The 14,978-nt window shown below is 26.0% G+C and overlaps 1 protein-coding gene across 1 annotated transcript; it reads right to left on the bottom strand.

Moving 5' to 3' along the window:
* Window positions 1–3,133: 3,133 nt before the first annotated feature.
* DZIP1 (DAZ interacting zinc finger protein 1) lies at window positions 3,134–8,720 on the bottom strand. The gene is made up of 10 exons (XM_011507403.1): window positions 8,577–8,720; window positions 7,892–8,253; window positions 7,058–7,408; window positions 6,229–6,354; window positions 5,383–6,135; window positions 5,061–5,255; window positions 4,753–4,939; window positions 3,753–4,405; window positions 3,528–3,662; window positions 3,134–3,433 (listed from the first exon to the last, which is right to left on the bottom strand). Exons 1-10 carry the CDS (start codon window positions 8,695–8,697, stop codon window positions 3,155–3,157), a joined length of 3,162 nt encoding a protein of 1,053 aa, XP_011505705.1. The 5' UTR covers window positions 8,698–8,720; the 3' UTR covers window positions 3,134–3,154.
* Window positions 8,721–14,978: the final 6,258 nt, after the last annotated feature.

Here is a 14,978-nt window from a genome sequence, read left to right as displayed (position 1 = left end):
ATACGATTAGTTTTATCTGTGAATTGTAAATCTGATTGTACGGACGGTTACGTGAATAAGTTTTAATTAACACGAATAGAAGTATTTTTATGGCGTTTCCCGTACTCGTTATCACCGGCAATCTCGATCGTATCTTACATAAATAGTACGATGTTCTATTAATTACACGAGTATCTAGCGCTGTTTATGAGATAATAATAATAATAAATATATATATATATCTATCTATCTATATATACTTAATAAGTACTTCGATAAATAATTGATATGCATTTTCATTGACGTGTACTAATTTTCTGATAAAAATATAATTCATCTTAAACGTTTATCTTTGATCTGCGAATCCGTTTAAATGCACAAATGAAACTGAAATATTTTTAAATTAAATTAATTTTAAATTATGCAATCACTTATTCCAAACTAACATGCTTGCTAAATGCATAAAATAATTTTGTTTTCTGTACGCACAATCTTAGAACAGAGCAAAGACTTCACTATTATGCAACAAAAACATATTGTCGTAATAGAAACTTGAAATTCGATGTGAAATTAAATATTTGTAGATACATCTGGGATTTTTTTTTTTTTTTTTTTTTTTTTTTTTTTTTTAATTACATACGTCTTACTTCTCTTTTTTTTTATTCGTACATATTGGATCGAAGATACAAGTGGCTTTTCTCTATAATCGTATTGTAAGAGAAATTGAGAATATTCGTTTTAAAAAGATAACGATTAAATGGAGCAATGCCATTATTGTTTATATTTATAATTATTTAATACTCGATATAATTAACATTCGCAAATAATGTGCAACATTGTCGTATTAATGTAATGTTATTAAAAATATATATTACATTACAATAAAATACGTAATCATTTATTTATTCATCACAGGTACGTAATATTTAATTCTAGTTAGCAAAAGAAAAAAATAAAATAATAATAATAAAATAAATAACAATACTAAACTTATTTCAAATTTTAATGGCTTCAAATCATATATGGTTTTGTTTAAACATATTAATAAGCATATTTTTCCTATCATTCGAACAATATACTCTACAATTAAAATGTCAACAGAGGATAAGAAAATTAGATGATATTATCTCTCATTACGTAGAAAATCGAAAAGTTGATCTATCATTATTCGTTTACTGAAAATTATGATTATTTATTTAGAAAAATGCATACGTGCATTAATAATAATAACTTCGTGATAAAGCAAGAATACGTAGATGCATGTATTAAAAGTATGATAAAACAAGATGAAAAGAAAAGATTTAAAACCAATATTACATTGGCAGTATGAGAATAAGACAATAAAATAATAATAATAATACATACGAATTGAATGTAAAATGCAGAATAACTACACGTTTATAATTATTATGTGAATGAAGCATAGATAGAAGAAGAAACAAATTTTCTAATATAATACTTTAACCGTAAGACTTTAGGAGATATTTTGTTATTTAATTAATTTAATATTCATTTCACTTTTATAATGTGTTTTAATATAAAAATTCAAGTGTAAGCAAAATGTAAATTTTTTTTTCAACATTTAAAGCGGAAATTAATTATTATATATGTTTTGGTGATTACCGAGCATCGAGTAACTTATACTAATTTGTAGAAGTTAGTATATTAGATTATTGGCAATGGAGTGGTTGTTTTAAAGGATTTCTAAACGAATTTCTAAAGTGAAACATTCATTGACAAATGAAAATCTGATAACTAACTAATCACTTCACATACATAAGCTTATGATTATTGATTAGTTATCATGGATCTCGTATTTTCTTATATTGTCTTTGAGTTTGCAATTTCAGGTCGTCTTTAAGTATTTTACGATATCCCCGTTTTCGCTATCATTATTTAAAAAAAAAAATATATATATATATATATATATATATATATTTCTTAACTCGTCGTAAGTAATATCATCTAAATGAACGACGAACCTTGAATTCTCCAATCATTGAATTGAATAATACAATCGATTGATCTTGCCCTGCAACACGCAAACTTCATAATCACTCGTTTAATAACATAATTATTACTATTTAATATTTTTTATTAATTCTCTAAGTTTATATGTATTTGATAAAATTTATTAAAATAATTTCTTATTTAGCTAATTTAGGACTGTGCAAGGATTATGTCAATACTTATTTTATGCAAAATTAATTCAAATTACTTTATTATATATAAAGAATAATAACAAATAGATAAAAATCTTATTACGTTGATTATTTTTATAAATAAAATAAAATATTTTTCACTTCAATTACTTTATATCGCGTAATGAATTAAAAATAAATTATTTGATAAAGCTATTATAACATTTGTTGAAAATTGGCGAATTATTAATTTACATTATTAAAATAAACATTACTTTAATTTTAAAAGATAAAGGCAAGGATTAAAACGTTTAAAATTAGTTTATAATAATGATAATTTGGAAGATATTTCGTTATCATAAATTTTTTTTTAGCAAATCTATGCATTGTAAGTTTTCGTATACTCTAATTTATTATTAACTTCGTTGTTTATGATTAAATACTTTTTAATATAACGCACAAATAAATCAATAGATTAATTTTAATAAAAATTCAACTTTATTTTAAATTTTAAATTATATGTAAAACTTATGTTTTAATAATAATTATATATATGTAACAAATTATTTATTTACGCATTACATATATTTATAATATACGCAATTGCTTTGGACGGTTAACACATGGCAACGTTATATTATACATAAATTATGAGCGGACATTATTTAATGATAACAGAAATAAAAAAAAAAAAATAAATAAATAAATAAATTTATACGTATTCATGCGTATAGACATTTGAATGTTTATTTATACCATTTTTATACTCTGTAATTAATATATTATATAACTTATATTATGCACTATTATTATAAGAATATATTTTTAATTAAAAAATCTCAAATATTATATTAAAATAAAAAAATGAAAAATCCTTGTAGTTTTCATTGAAATATTTGGTCTTTCCTTTCATTTTTTTTTTTTTTTTTTTTTTTTTTTTTTTTTTTTTTTTTTTACAATGAACGTATGTATATTTAACATAAAATAACATATGGTATAATTAAACTAAATTGTCTTTCATAGGAAACCTTGTATCAATCAATTGGTAATAAATCATTTATATTTGTGTTCAAATCAATATCTTTGGTTTCGAATAATTGCCTGCGAGGTGCAGGTCGAGGAGGCACTTGACTAGCATTACTTTGAGCTTTGATATCAACTTGACTAGTTGAATAATCCAATATGGAATTCATCATGTCCATTGAACTCTGTTTACTGTGGGTCATTTCAATTATATCATTATCAGCTGATAGTGTCTTAGATGAAAACATAGCCTCTATCGATCCAAGTGGTTTGCGACGTGCAGTTTCGAGCTGAAAGTAAGAAAATTGATTGGTTGAAATTTTGTTATATCACGTTGACGACGTCTCGATCGATTGATTTATTTGAATGGTATATGCTTTAGACCTTCTCTTGAATTTTTCTCGAAATTTCAGCAATTTTTTCACTTTGCGAAGTTTTTAATTGAATATTCTCGGTACTCGAACTTTTCTTCCGAGTTACTCGCTCTTGCTCTTCCACGATACTAAAGGTTTCACAAAACATAAATGAAACATTGTAATATAATTTTATTCAATGCTCGTTTGATTTTTGTAAATCATATAGAAGATTAATCAATTATTCTAAGTCTGACCTTGGAAAATCCCAGCCAATATCATTAAATTCTTTAATTTCATTGTATTCCTTTTCAATAATTTCGCCGATGGATTTTGTTGAAGTACACTTTTTTTCGGAGGTGCTATCTTTTTCTAAATCAAAAAGAACTTTCTTTTTCACTATGTTTCCCATTGATCCACTCGTTGACTTAAGAACGCTTTTATTATTTTTTGGTGATGCCGGAGCCCACGTGGTATCGGGTTTCGTTGTCTCGCTCTCATTAACTCCAGGACTCGAATCCTCGAGTATCGACTTTATAGTTGACGAAGGAGATAAAGCCACTTTTGTATTTGGCATATCTAATTTTGGAGATTCTTTAATATCTTTTAGGAACTCTTCGATACTTTGATAAGAACGATGTAGCTTTTTTATGTACTTGGATGGTTCCAGGACTGGTTCTACCACTGTTTCGTTCATCTTTGTTTTATTATGAAAATTGGATTTTTTTGATCTCGTCACTGGTTCGTATCTTTTTTGCTTTTTATCCGATTCAGATTTAATTTGTCGTTTCATTTCTTGGATATCCAGTTGAGTCGGTTTATTTGGTAAAAGCTCAAGGCTTAACTTATGCATTGTTTGAGACTCTCTGGGTGTTGAATTTTTTGAGCTCACGACCGACGTCGAAGTATCTAATAATTATATCATTGTTATAAGAAAGGATAATATGATTGTAATGGTACTCGTAATGTATTCAAATCAAAGATCTATGATAAATTAATCAAATCATTTTGAATTAATATAAATCAATGAATATACATTTTAAATTAAATAATGATCATTTTTATATCAACGACAAGTGTTAATAATAATTTCTCTTTTAGAAAATGCATATTGATTTATACCCTTTTTTCTTTTCTTTTCTTCAAAATTTACTTCGTTTACTCTCCGTTTCTTCATCGAGTCCTTATTAATTTACTTTATACTTCGTATTTAAAAATAAAAAAACAATTTTTTATTATTATTACAATTCTCTTACCATTGCTTTTTTGTACTTTAAAGTCATGAAATGCTTTCAATGCCTTTGACTTGACATTTTTCATCGTTTTATTTAAAAATGATTTTTTTTCTAATTCGAATCTCTTAGGACATTTTTCACTCACGTTTATTCTTCTAATGATTTCTTCGAGTAATTTTCGACGTATCTGTTCATATTTCGGATGTTTCTGAAAATACGTGGTAATAAAGTTCGCTTTGCTTAAAATGTTTAATGGCTTGAAATTCGTTGAAATTCGTGTTTTTATCATAATAATAAAAAAAAATCTATCAAATACGAGGTTCACTTACTTTAGATAAAATATTTTGCTGATGCTTAATGCTCTCCATTTTTTCATTAAATGTAGCTATTGGTATTGTACTCCATTCCGGATCGATTCCTAAATTCTTTAATTTACTTTCAAAAGCGTCTTGCAATTCTCCTTTGATTATCTCAACTGATACCGAAGATGTATTCGTTTTTAACGAGAGACGGGGGCTGGTTCGCTGTAATTTCAAGTTCATAAGATTTTGCAGTTTTTCGAAATTTAAAAATATTTACCAAGATTTATCAATTATATATCATATATTTATATATATATATATATATATATATATAGGATAAAAAGACTACCTGAATAATTTTATTTCCCATTTCTTTTTGCATTTCATCGTTGGTGCTACTGGTGTGTGTTACATCATAGCTCGTGTCTCCGTCCGTTTCTTCTTCAAACTCAAATTCCGATTCTATATCGGTGCTGCTTTCACTTGATTCTGACTCATTTAAAGAGGAATATCGCATGCCGGCTTTTGTCATAATTTTGCAAAGCGAACCCCTTTCGGGCTTCTTGTCTTTCTGATTTAAAGAATGATATTCTCCAGATAACTTGTTGTGACTCTTCATTCTGGGCGATGCCTCACCTTTTTTATTCCTCAACAGTCTATAATAGCTTTCGTTGAATTTGAGATTATTAGTGGGTTGTTTAGTATTATCTTTGATCTTTTTATATTTCAATGTTGCTTTGTTTTTATCGACGGCACTTTCATTTATACATTCCGTACGTTGATTGTCGAATTTTTTAATTTCGATATCATTTTCCGTAGATTTTATGCTCTGAGCGCCTTGTATATCTTTCGTAAGACTTTTAAGTTGCTCGCTTTGAGCAGTAAGTAATTTCGATTGATCGATGGATTGTTGTTCCAAAAATGAAACTTTTCCTTCGTACTCGGCTTTCATATTCATTGCAGATTCTTGCGTTACTTTCATTTGACCAAATAGATTTTCAATGTCGCTGCGATGTTGGCTTTCAAGATGCTCAATTTTCGACTTCCAATATTCTTCTTGCTTCGATAGCTTCACCTCAACTTCATTTTTATTCGATGTTAGCTTCAGAACCAATTAAAATTATATTTTACCATCTATCACATCAAAATTTATGCTAATGGGAATTAATTGTTTAAATTGAAAAATAAAGCTTACATGTTCTTGTAATTGATTTTTTAATCTTTGAATTTCACTTTCTTGTTGATTGGCCAATTCTTTAATCCCTTCGTGATTCGTCGCATTCTCATGCTGATTTGAGTTGTTTTCTTTCTTTTTAATATTCTAATTAAGTTAAAAAACAAAATAAATCAAGATTTGCATAATATTAGATATATTTCGGTATATAATTCAGATTATTTTTATAGAAAACATGCAATTTATTTCACGCGTTTAAATCAATAATTAACAAAAAATTGTTGATAAAAACAAAAAATAAAAAGAAGTAATGTATTAAATGCCTTTAAAATATAAAAAATAGAAATTGTTTTTAAAATTGATTGTAATTTTTTTCAATTTTTTTTTTTTTTTTTTTTAATTATTAGTAATTAAATATTAGTATAATTAGATATAATTATGTAAATGATGTTGATAAAATTTTGCATTTGAACAATACAATGATTTAATAAAAGTATCAATTGTTTACATTGAATTAGTAAAAGGGCCAAAATATAATATTAAATTTGATTTACTCAAGTTCCAAATATTTCATGCTTTTATAACAAACAAAAACAACAAAAAAAAAAAAAACAATTTTTACAACAACCAAAGATTAAATTCAATGTATTGTTTATTTATATTTATTTATATTTATTTATTTATAATATTAGTTTAGCAAAAATTAATTAATGAAAGATGATGAATACTTTTTTTTTTTTTTTTTTTTTTTTAATAATGAACAACTATTGCATTCGAACAGATTGAAAATAAACAATTTTTATAACTTTTTAACATATTATTAATAGAACTTTTACTAAATAACTCTCACTCTAATTTCCGTAAACAGCATGGTTTTCAAATCACTCATTTCATCTTGGTATCTTCTATACTGCTCCCCTTGTAAGGAAACACCGTCGTTCATTAAATCCGTTCCCTTTTCTTTGTTTGATATTTCATTTTGTAAAGTCAGCTTGTTAGATTCATTTCTAATAACTCGCTCGGTTTGATTCAGTCGTTCTTTCAAAGTTTTTATTTCGTTATGCAATTTTTCAGTCTCGGCTCTGTATTCATCGTTTACTGGTGATGAGCTAGACAGTGCCTCGGAAATATTAGAGTGTCGTCGAATTAAATGAGCATTTGCAAATGACGCTGATATGAATGTCTTTGGACAATATGGGCACTACGAGAAAATGAAGCATTCGTTTTCTTAATTTTCATGTAAAACTATAAGTCGGATGAATTGTATATATAAAGCGGAGCTTTATTTTCTTTAATATTCACAAATCCAATGAAATATGAAAAAAAAATTTGCAAAAAGTTTAAAAAAAAATCAGGCGGAAAGTAGAAAAATCCGAATAATTTAAGAAATTGACTCAAGTGATCTACTAAACCAATACAGTCGGGCACTTTAAGATAATTAATGTATAATCATGTTAATGCTTATTATCAATTAATAAATAATAATAGTGTAAATACATAATAGATGCCATTTTCATTTTAATTAAATAAATCATTGATTTAAGCTATTAAATAATGAAAAAAATTATTCATATTATATTAAGATGATGGAAGAAGTAACAAATTATGCATGCATTTAATGTTCTTTTATCGATAAGTTAATTACCTAAAGTTAAATTATGTCTATTAAATAAAGAGTATTTACTTTATGAATTTCTCCACGTATGTCGGACTTTGTTTCTATACATTTATTTTTTTCTTTAAGTTTCTCTTTAATGTCCCTAATTGAATTTTGTAATTTCATGACTTCTTCTTTCATTTTAATGTTCTCTTCAATTTTGTATTTGAGTTCTTCTTTTAAAATAACAACACTTTGATCTAAATATTGTTTGCAATATAATAAATATTCAACAGCCAATTGCGCTAAGCGAAATAATTTAACAAAATTTGGATCCAAAATCTTAACGTCATATTCGCTTTCCAAGTAATAATCAATGACATTGTTGACATTTTCATCGACAATTTGAAAATCTCTTTCTCTTATTACTCGATCTATATCAATAGAACCTAAAAAAAAATATAATAATCTTATATACTTATAATTATCAAGAAGATAACATTTTAACTTAACGAAAATACTAATGGATACATAATTAAATCAGTTAAATGTATAATTTGTCAAAAAATAATCAAATGATTAAACTTTATATATATATATATATAAAGAAAAAGTATAAACTGTCAAATCTTTTAAGCAATTATTTGATTTATAAAAATAAATATTTAAAGATTTTATCACAGAATTGATGTTAAATTCTCTCTCTCTCTCTCTCTCTCTCTCTCTCTCTCTCTCTCTTCAATATAATGCTCTAAATAGTGATAATATTTACTTATGCGATTCCAATCAACTCGCACTCTAGTTGCATGCATATTAAAATAAAAGCCAGATTCACGAGCGAGCTTAGGGAAGTCGTGGCACCAATTTGTGCCAGCTCTGAATGAAAATGCCATCGTTGACTCAATTTATATATAATCTGTATACAAACGATAATAAAATAATATTTTATAAATTGACATACATGGGATGAGAATAAGAGTAAATAGTATAAAGAATAAGCACTTATAAACGACATTGGTTAATTCGCGTACTAACCTTATCTTCAACGAAATAAATAATACATATTTAATAAACGTAAGTGTATGTTAATCTGTTCGTAAGTCTAATGCAATCCAAACAGATCATTATGACGCCCAAGTATTATTATTATATGCGGTCAGTGAAAATTCTTATCGACAAAGCTGGAAAGGAAAGCAATATCTAACCTATTTATTGACATAATCGTGAACAAGTTTCGAGACTGAAATACAAAGCACATATATCTCATAAAAGTAATTTGATATTATGCCATTGTGCGGAGGGAGCTAATGTACCTTCCTCTATAACACCTGGCGTTGTGTACAATTTACCCCACCTGCCTCCATGTCGTTGGAAAGAAATGGATCGATGAGCGACCGGCATGTTTACACGCATAGTACGTCGTGCCTGTAACGATAGACGCATCCCACGTCCTCCAACTATCAACATCTTGTTCAACAGCATTATTAAGTCGTCGCATGCACATATTGTTACATCGAGCAATATTTAGAATGTAACGGTCGTTGCGATTACACGATCATTCGTATTCAATTATATAGTACGACGTCGCCTTGTCCTTTGATTATTTCAACATGTAATGATACTTAGTTGGTTTAATTAATTCATAAGCGTCGGTCTTGATTACTATTAGTGTTTGATGATTAGATGATCGTTTCCTTTTATTGAGACGCGCTATCCCGATCAAAGTAAAAATAGGCATGACGGAGTGGAAGAAATGCAAGTCGATCGACGATGATTGAACTCCCCGAGTTGTACATGCATTCAACACATATATATTTATTTATTTATTTATTTATTTATTTATTTATTTATTTATATTTATAATAATTTATAGCGATAAAATCGAGGCGATTTAAATGGCTTAATTTGCCCTACGAGCGAGAAAAAGCGAATGGAATTTTGACGCGATCGGACAAGGATGGATAATACAATTTTTTCATTTTACGGGATTAACGGGCAAGATGTTAAGAAAATCCGATCGTGTACGTATTGGCGAATTTATAATGTGCAAATTTAATTATTGATCGAGTGAATTAACTTTTCAATTAAACTAAACCTTAAGTGTCCTTTGTTTAAATCCAAGAAGAATAATTACATTAATTGAGCACATAATAAAAGAAGAGAGATGGGTTTAGAAAGTAATATAACGATTAATATTAATGGACCAAATTTTTTAATCATTTTGTTGACAAACACAAGGAAAAACGAAAAAAAAAAAATTTAATAGCTCTTAGGCTTGCCCGTCACAACGTACTTCCATCATTCTTTATTAATAATAATAATTCGGTATAACTTATTCACTATCTCTTCGCATACGTAATAATTTCGTCATTTTATTTATTTATTTATTTATTTTTTTTTTTTATCTATACGCTTTCCCTATAAATTGAAATTTGAATTATTTTCTTTTTATCTTCTTCGCGACCTTCATTATTATGCGCATAATTAATTAAAGACCAAAGTTTATAATTAATCTTTGGATATAATACAATTTTAATTGTTACTCTAACACTCTCTTTTATTATATTATTTAGACCAAATGTAAAAAACTAATGGATCTCCTCCTCTAATTCACCTTCCATTATAATGTCATTTTAATTACGATATCCAGCATCCAGTTCATATTGCTTATTTTTACAAGCTTAATTTATTAATTTATATAATTTTTTCGAAAAAAAAAAAAGAAACAAAAAAAAACCTCGTTCATTCACTTGTTCTATTTAATTTTCGGATTTTGCGATCAATATTAATTATTCGACAGTTTTAATATTTATTGTAATATTAATTTTAGTAATTATAATATATAATATTGTACAAAATTTTTTGCATATCTGCAAAAAACTATGACGGTTATTAGCTCTTTTTTTTTTAACTTTGTACAATCAATTGTCACAGAGAAAACTCAATAGTATCATTATAATTTATAAAGCAGTATTTTATAATTAGTAACGCTCAAAATTCTTATAATAGACAACTAGTTAGCTCATAAATAAATTTCAATTTATTATAATTTTTGTTTATAGGTACAGTAAAATTAATAGTAATGAAGCTTTCAATGATTACGTCCACATATACGTATACACATGCAATTATAAACTTCTTGAATGCTTGTGCACGAATATAACTTTTTTTTTTTTAAAATCTGTTTATGATGTCTCTAAATAAATAATTCATTTAATAAATTCGATAAAAAGTATGATGAACGTGTTTTAGAAACAAAATAAAAAGATTTGAAGCGAGGTAACGTAATAACAACAACAACAACAACAACAACAACAACAACAACAACAGCAGCAGCAGCAACAACAACAACAATAATAATAATAATAAAGAAATCATCAAGTTTAATATTAAATTTATTGACTAATGCATAATTTCAACGCGTTTACCTGCGTAAAAGATGTATTAATAAATTGACTGCATAGATTGTACAAAACTATCTTCTTGTATAGAGTGAAAAAATCCAAAGCCTTAAATCTGCTTTCGATGTGTGGCATTGTTTGTTGTTATGCATTGTACGCATAAACGAGCACTGAACATTCGTTGAAATTAAAATCCTGCGATACACCAAACTTACGAGGATTACTACATTTAATCATTGAAAGTTTATTCGATAAAAATGAAGAGCTAAATATTTCGTAAGTCTACTTTTGTTTTGATAAAAACTACTTTCAATATTAATCGGAGAAAAATATTTATGAATGCTGCACATATTTTGTATAAAATATACCAAAGAATATATAATATTTTATATTATACTATATATTATAATATTATAATATAATATACTTGATTAGTAATTCAATAAAACATTTATTTTGAATATCTATTATGTATTTGTTATGTTACAACTAAAATAGTTAATATTTTAATGCTACTCTGCTGTTTATACGAAAATGTAATATATAATGTTTATTTTGTAAAACAATATTACGTTAAACAATATTCTTTGATGAAAAATAAACAGTAAGAATTAATTTTACTCGACCTTGAAGTATATTATGTAAATATTACAATAATTTAGGTCTGTAAGCTTCGAAGGAATTGCCGTTACAGGGAATAAACACAATAATTTCCAGCTCGAAAAAATTTATCATTAATTTGGTTTAAAAAAAAAAAAAAAAAAAAAAAAAAAAAAAAATATATATATATATATATATATATATATATTATTTTCTATGGTTAAAAGCCTATATAAAAACATTTGCTCTTTGTTGTTCTTACATTCCTGATTTATTAAAGTAAATTGAACTTTATTGAACGTAATAGGTTTGAGTCATCTAAAGAAGCAATAAAATTAATTTCTAAACGAAAAGTTGCTTCAATCGAGCTCTCTTATAAGACAATAAAAATATTACTGTAAAATATTTTAATTTCTTTAACATTTTGATAAACGAAATTGTAAATTGATATTATTACAATAGTATAATAAAATATAATACAATAGTACTACAATAAACATAAATATTGCTTTAGTGTACAAATATATTTCATATATCTTAAAGATCTATTATGATTATACATAAATAATATGATTTATATATATAAATAATAAAACATCAACTTTAAATGTATTTTAAGCTACTTTTTATTTATAGATTCATTATACATGCTAATAAGACACGTGTTTATTATTTTATTTAATTTTTCATTCATTACGGTTATGCATTTATTTTGTAAAAAAAAAAAAAAAAATAATAAAAAATGTTATTATAGTAATTAATATATTAATCAACATTGTTCGTATGCTCAATGAACTGTTGTAAAGATAAAATTTTTTAATTTCTAAGAATAATGTGTTTCCTGATACACATTTGGTAAAACATACTTTGAAATTTATGACTCATATGCTAATTAAAACAGAAAAATTTGTATGAAACAAAATATTATAAATTTATTAAAGTATAACGACCAATTTATTCATGATAAAATGTAGGTTAAAAAATTGAATATTTTCATCTTATTAATTTTGTTTGTACAAAGTAAGTACAAAGTTTTTTTTTTTTTTTTTTTTTTTTTAAACGTACATTTACATTTACTGAATTCTTACGAAGCTCTTAAAATGATTATTATTTACTCTAAACTTTAATCTTCAATTACTTAAACCTTAAACTTAGACCGATTTCAATTGAAAGAAAATGTATCCTACGACAACAGATAATAATAATGTTTTTAACATTATTTAGCTTCACCGTTAACCGAATCTTAAAAGTAAACTTTATTCATTATAATTATCTAGGCTATTTATACCTTATTCTAATGATTACGTATCATTATGTCTAAATGTTAGATAAAATTGAAAAACATATAAACATCAGCAGATGATAATTATAATGTTACGACATTGTACATAAAAAGAATTTTTAAATTGAATGATAACCTAATGGGCGAAATTCGTATGAGATTATTACGATTATTAAAATTATTATTGAGATGTTTCTTTCTTCTCATTTATATGATTTATTGCAACAATACCGTGCAATTAATCGATTAAACTCATTAAATTTAGTTTTAGTTTAGTATTTATTTGAATTTGTTGAAAAGTAGATGGCCGTAATATTATACCGGTAATTCCGTATTTTGTTAGAAACATTGTAAATTAACCAATAGAATTATTTTATGAAAAGAGCCATTTAATACATAAAATAAACGTTAAAACGAACTATAATTTTGTTCGTAGTTCATTCGGACATTTATAAGATTGAGTAATATTTTTAGAACAGGAAAGAAATATTTTATGCGTGGTTGGACGACTGTTAAAACGGAAAAAAAAAAGAAAAAAAAGAAAAAAAAAGAATTATCTTTATAAATAACGGAAATAATTAGCAGCAATTACAATTTTGTAGGGTATTAAATTTTTAATTGCGAATGCTTATTTATAAATGTAATTTATTTTTCATATTTACTCGAGGCAATAGGATTCAAAGAATTTTCGAAAAATGGCCCTAATTAAATATTTTTTTTTCGAACTTTTACATAAGAGATTAATTTGATTGGTAGTTGATTGAAGCGATTAATCGTTTCCTAGGGTGTGATAATATTCATGTTTTGAAAATTGTTTTGAATCGCTGTCATTTATATTTCTTAGCCAAATGAGAATGCATAACAATTTCTTCAAGGCGAGGAAATTATTTAAATTCAAATTCGATTTACACCGACCATTCTTTGCTCGTCAGCAACAAAATATATTCTCCACAATCCAATTGTTTGTATTGTTTGTCATCGGATATTATTAGTTATTATTAGTTATTATTAGTTATTATTATATTTTAAACTAGCGAGATTAGAATTTGTTTGTGTTAAATTAGCCCACGAAATCATCGTATCCGTGAGAAATACTTACTTATTCCGTTCAAGTACATCGTTTAAGTTTTCTTTCGCTGTTTCCTCTCTTCTTATCTCTTCTTCTCTTCATCTTAAGTATCATCTTAAGCAATATCTTAAGTATTGATTGGTAGTATAGTACAATGCTATGACATACATTTTTGATAAATTTCTTCATAACTCTATGAAATGCATAATTATCTAATAATATTCAGCTTAGCATGTATCTTTTGTAATAATATCGACTGATTAATAATGGCAATAATTGTATCATAAATGTAATAATATAACGCGTATGCCTTCGCAGCCGTTGATTATGCCAATTCATTTGAATATTATTTATATTAATTTGCTTGTTTATTTATTATAGTAATAATGTGAGAAGGAGTTGTTTATAATAACAACGAAGCAACAATTTTATTGCGAATGATTTGGAGCGACTGAAATTTTGCATTTCTGATAATTTCATTCTCTATTATGTTTTGCAGTACTTAATTGGCTGTAGAGGTCGTAAAACGCGTAAATTTAAGGCATAATTTGAGATTTATATTATTTCTCTCTCTCTCTCTCTCTCTCTTTTCCTTTTTTGTCGAATATACAGAAGGCAAGAGAATACCAATTTCTTATGAATTTAATCACCTTAAGTTTATAATTATAAGCACGGGGGAATGCACGCGAGTGTGTGTATACATACAATTTTACATATCGATCGATTCAATTCTTCTCGTATGAATTTCTTCAAAATACGTCTTCGCTTTCTCGTAAGTCGTCGTATATCATTTTGGAATGAGGCACAGAGTCTTATAGGAAT

Source organism: Ceratosolen solmsi, unplaced genomic scaffold (assembly GCF_000503995.2).
Source record: "Ceratosolen solmsi marchali unplaced genomic scaffold, CerSol_1.0 scaffold6, whole genome shotgun sequence".
Taxonomy (NCBI): domain Eukaryota; kingdom Metazoa; phylum Arthropoda; class Insecta; order Hymenoptera; family Agaonidae; genus Ceratosolen; species Ceratosolen solmsi.
The sequence above is the reverse complement of the archived record's forward strand: the minus strand, read 5'-3'. Positions and strand labels throughout refer to the sequence as shown.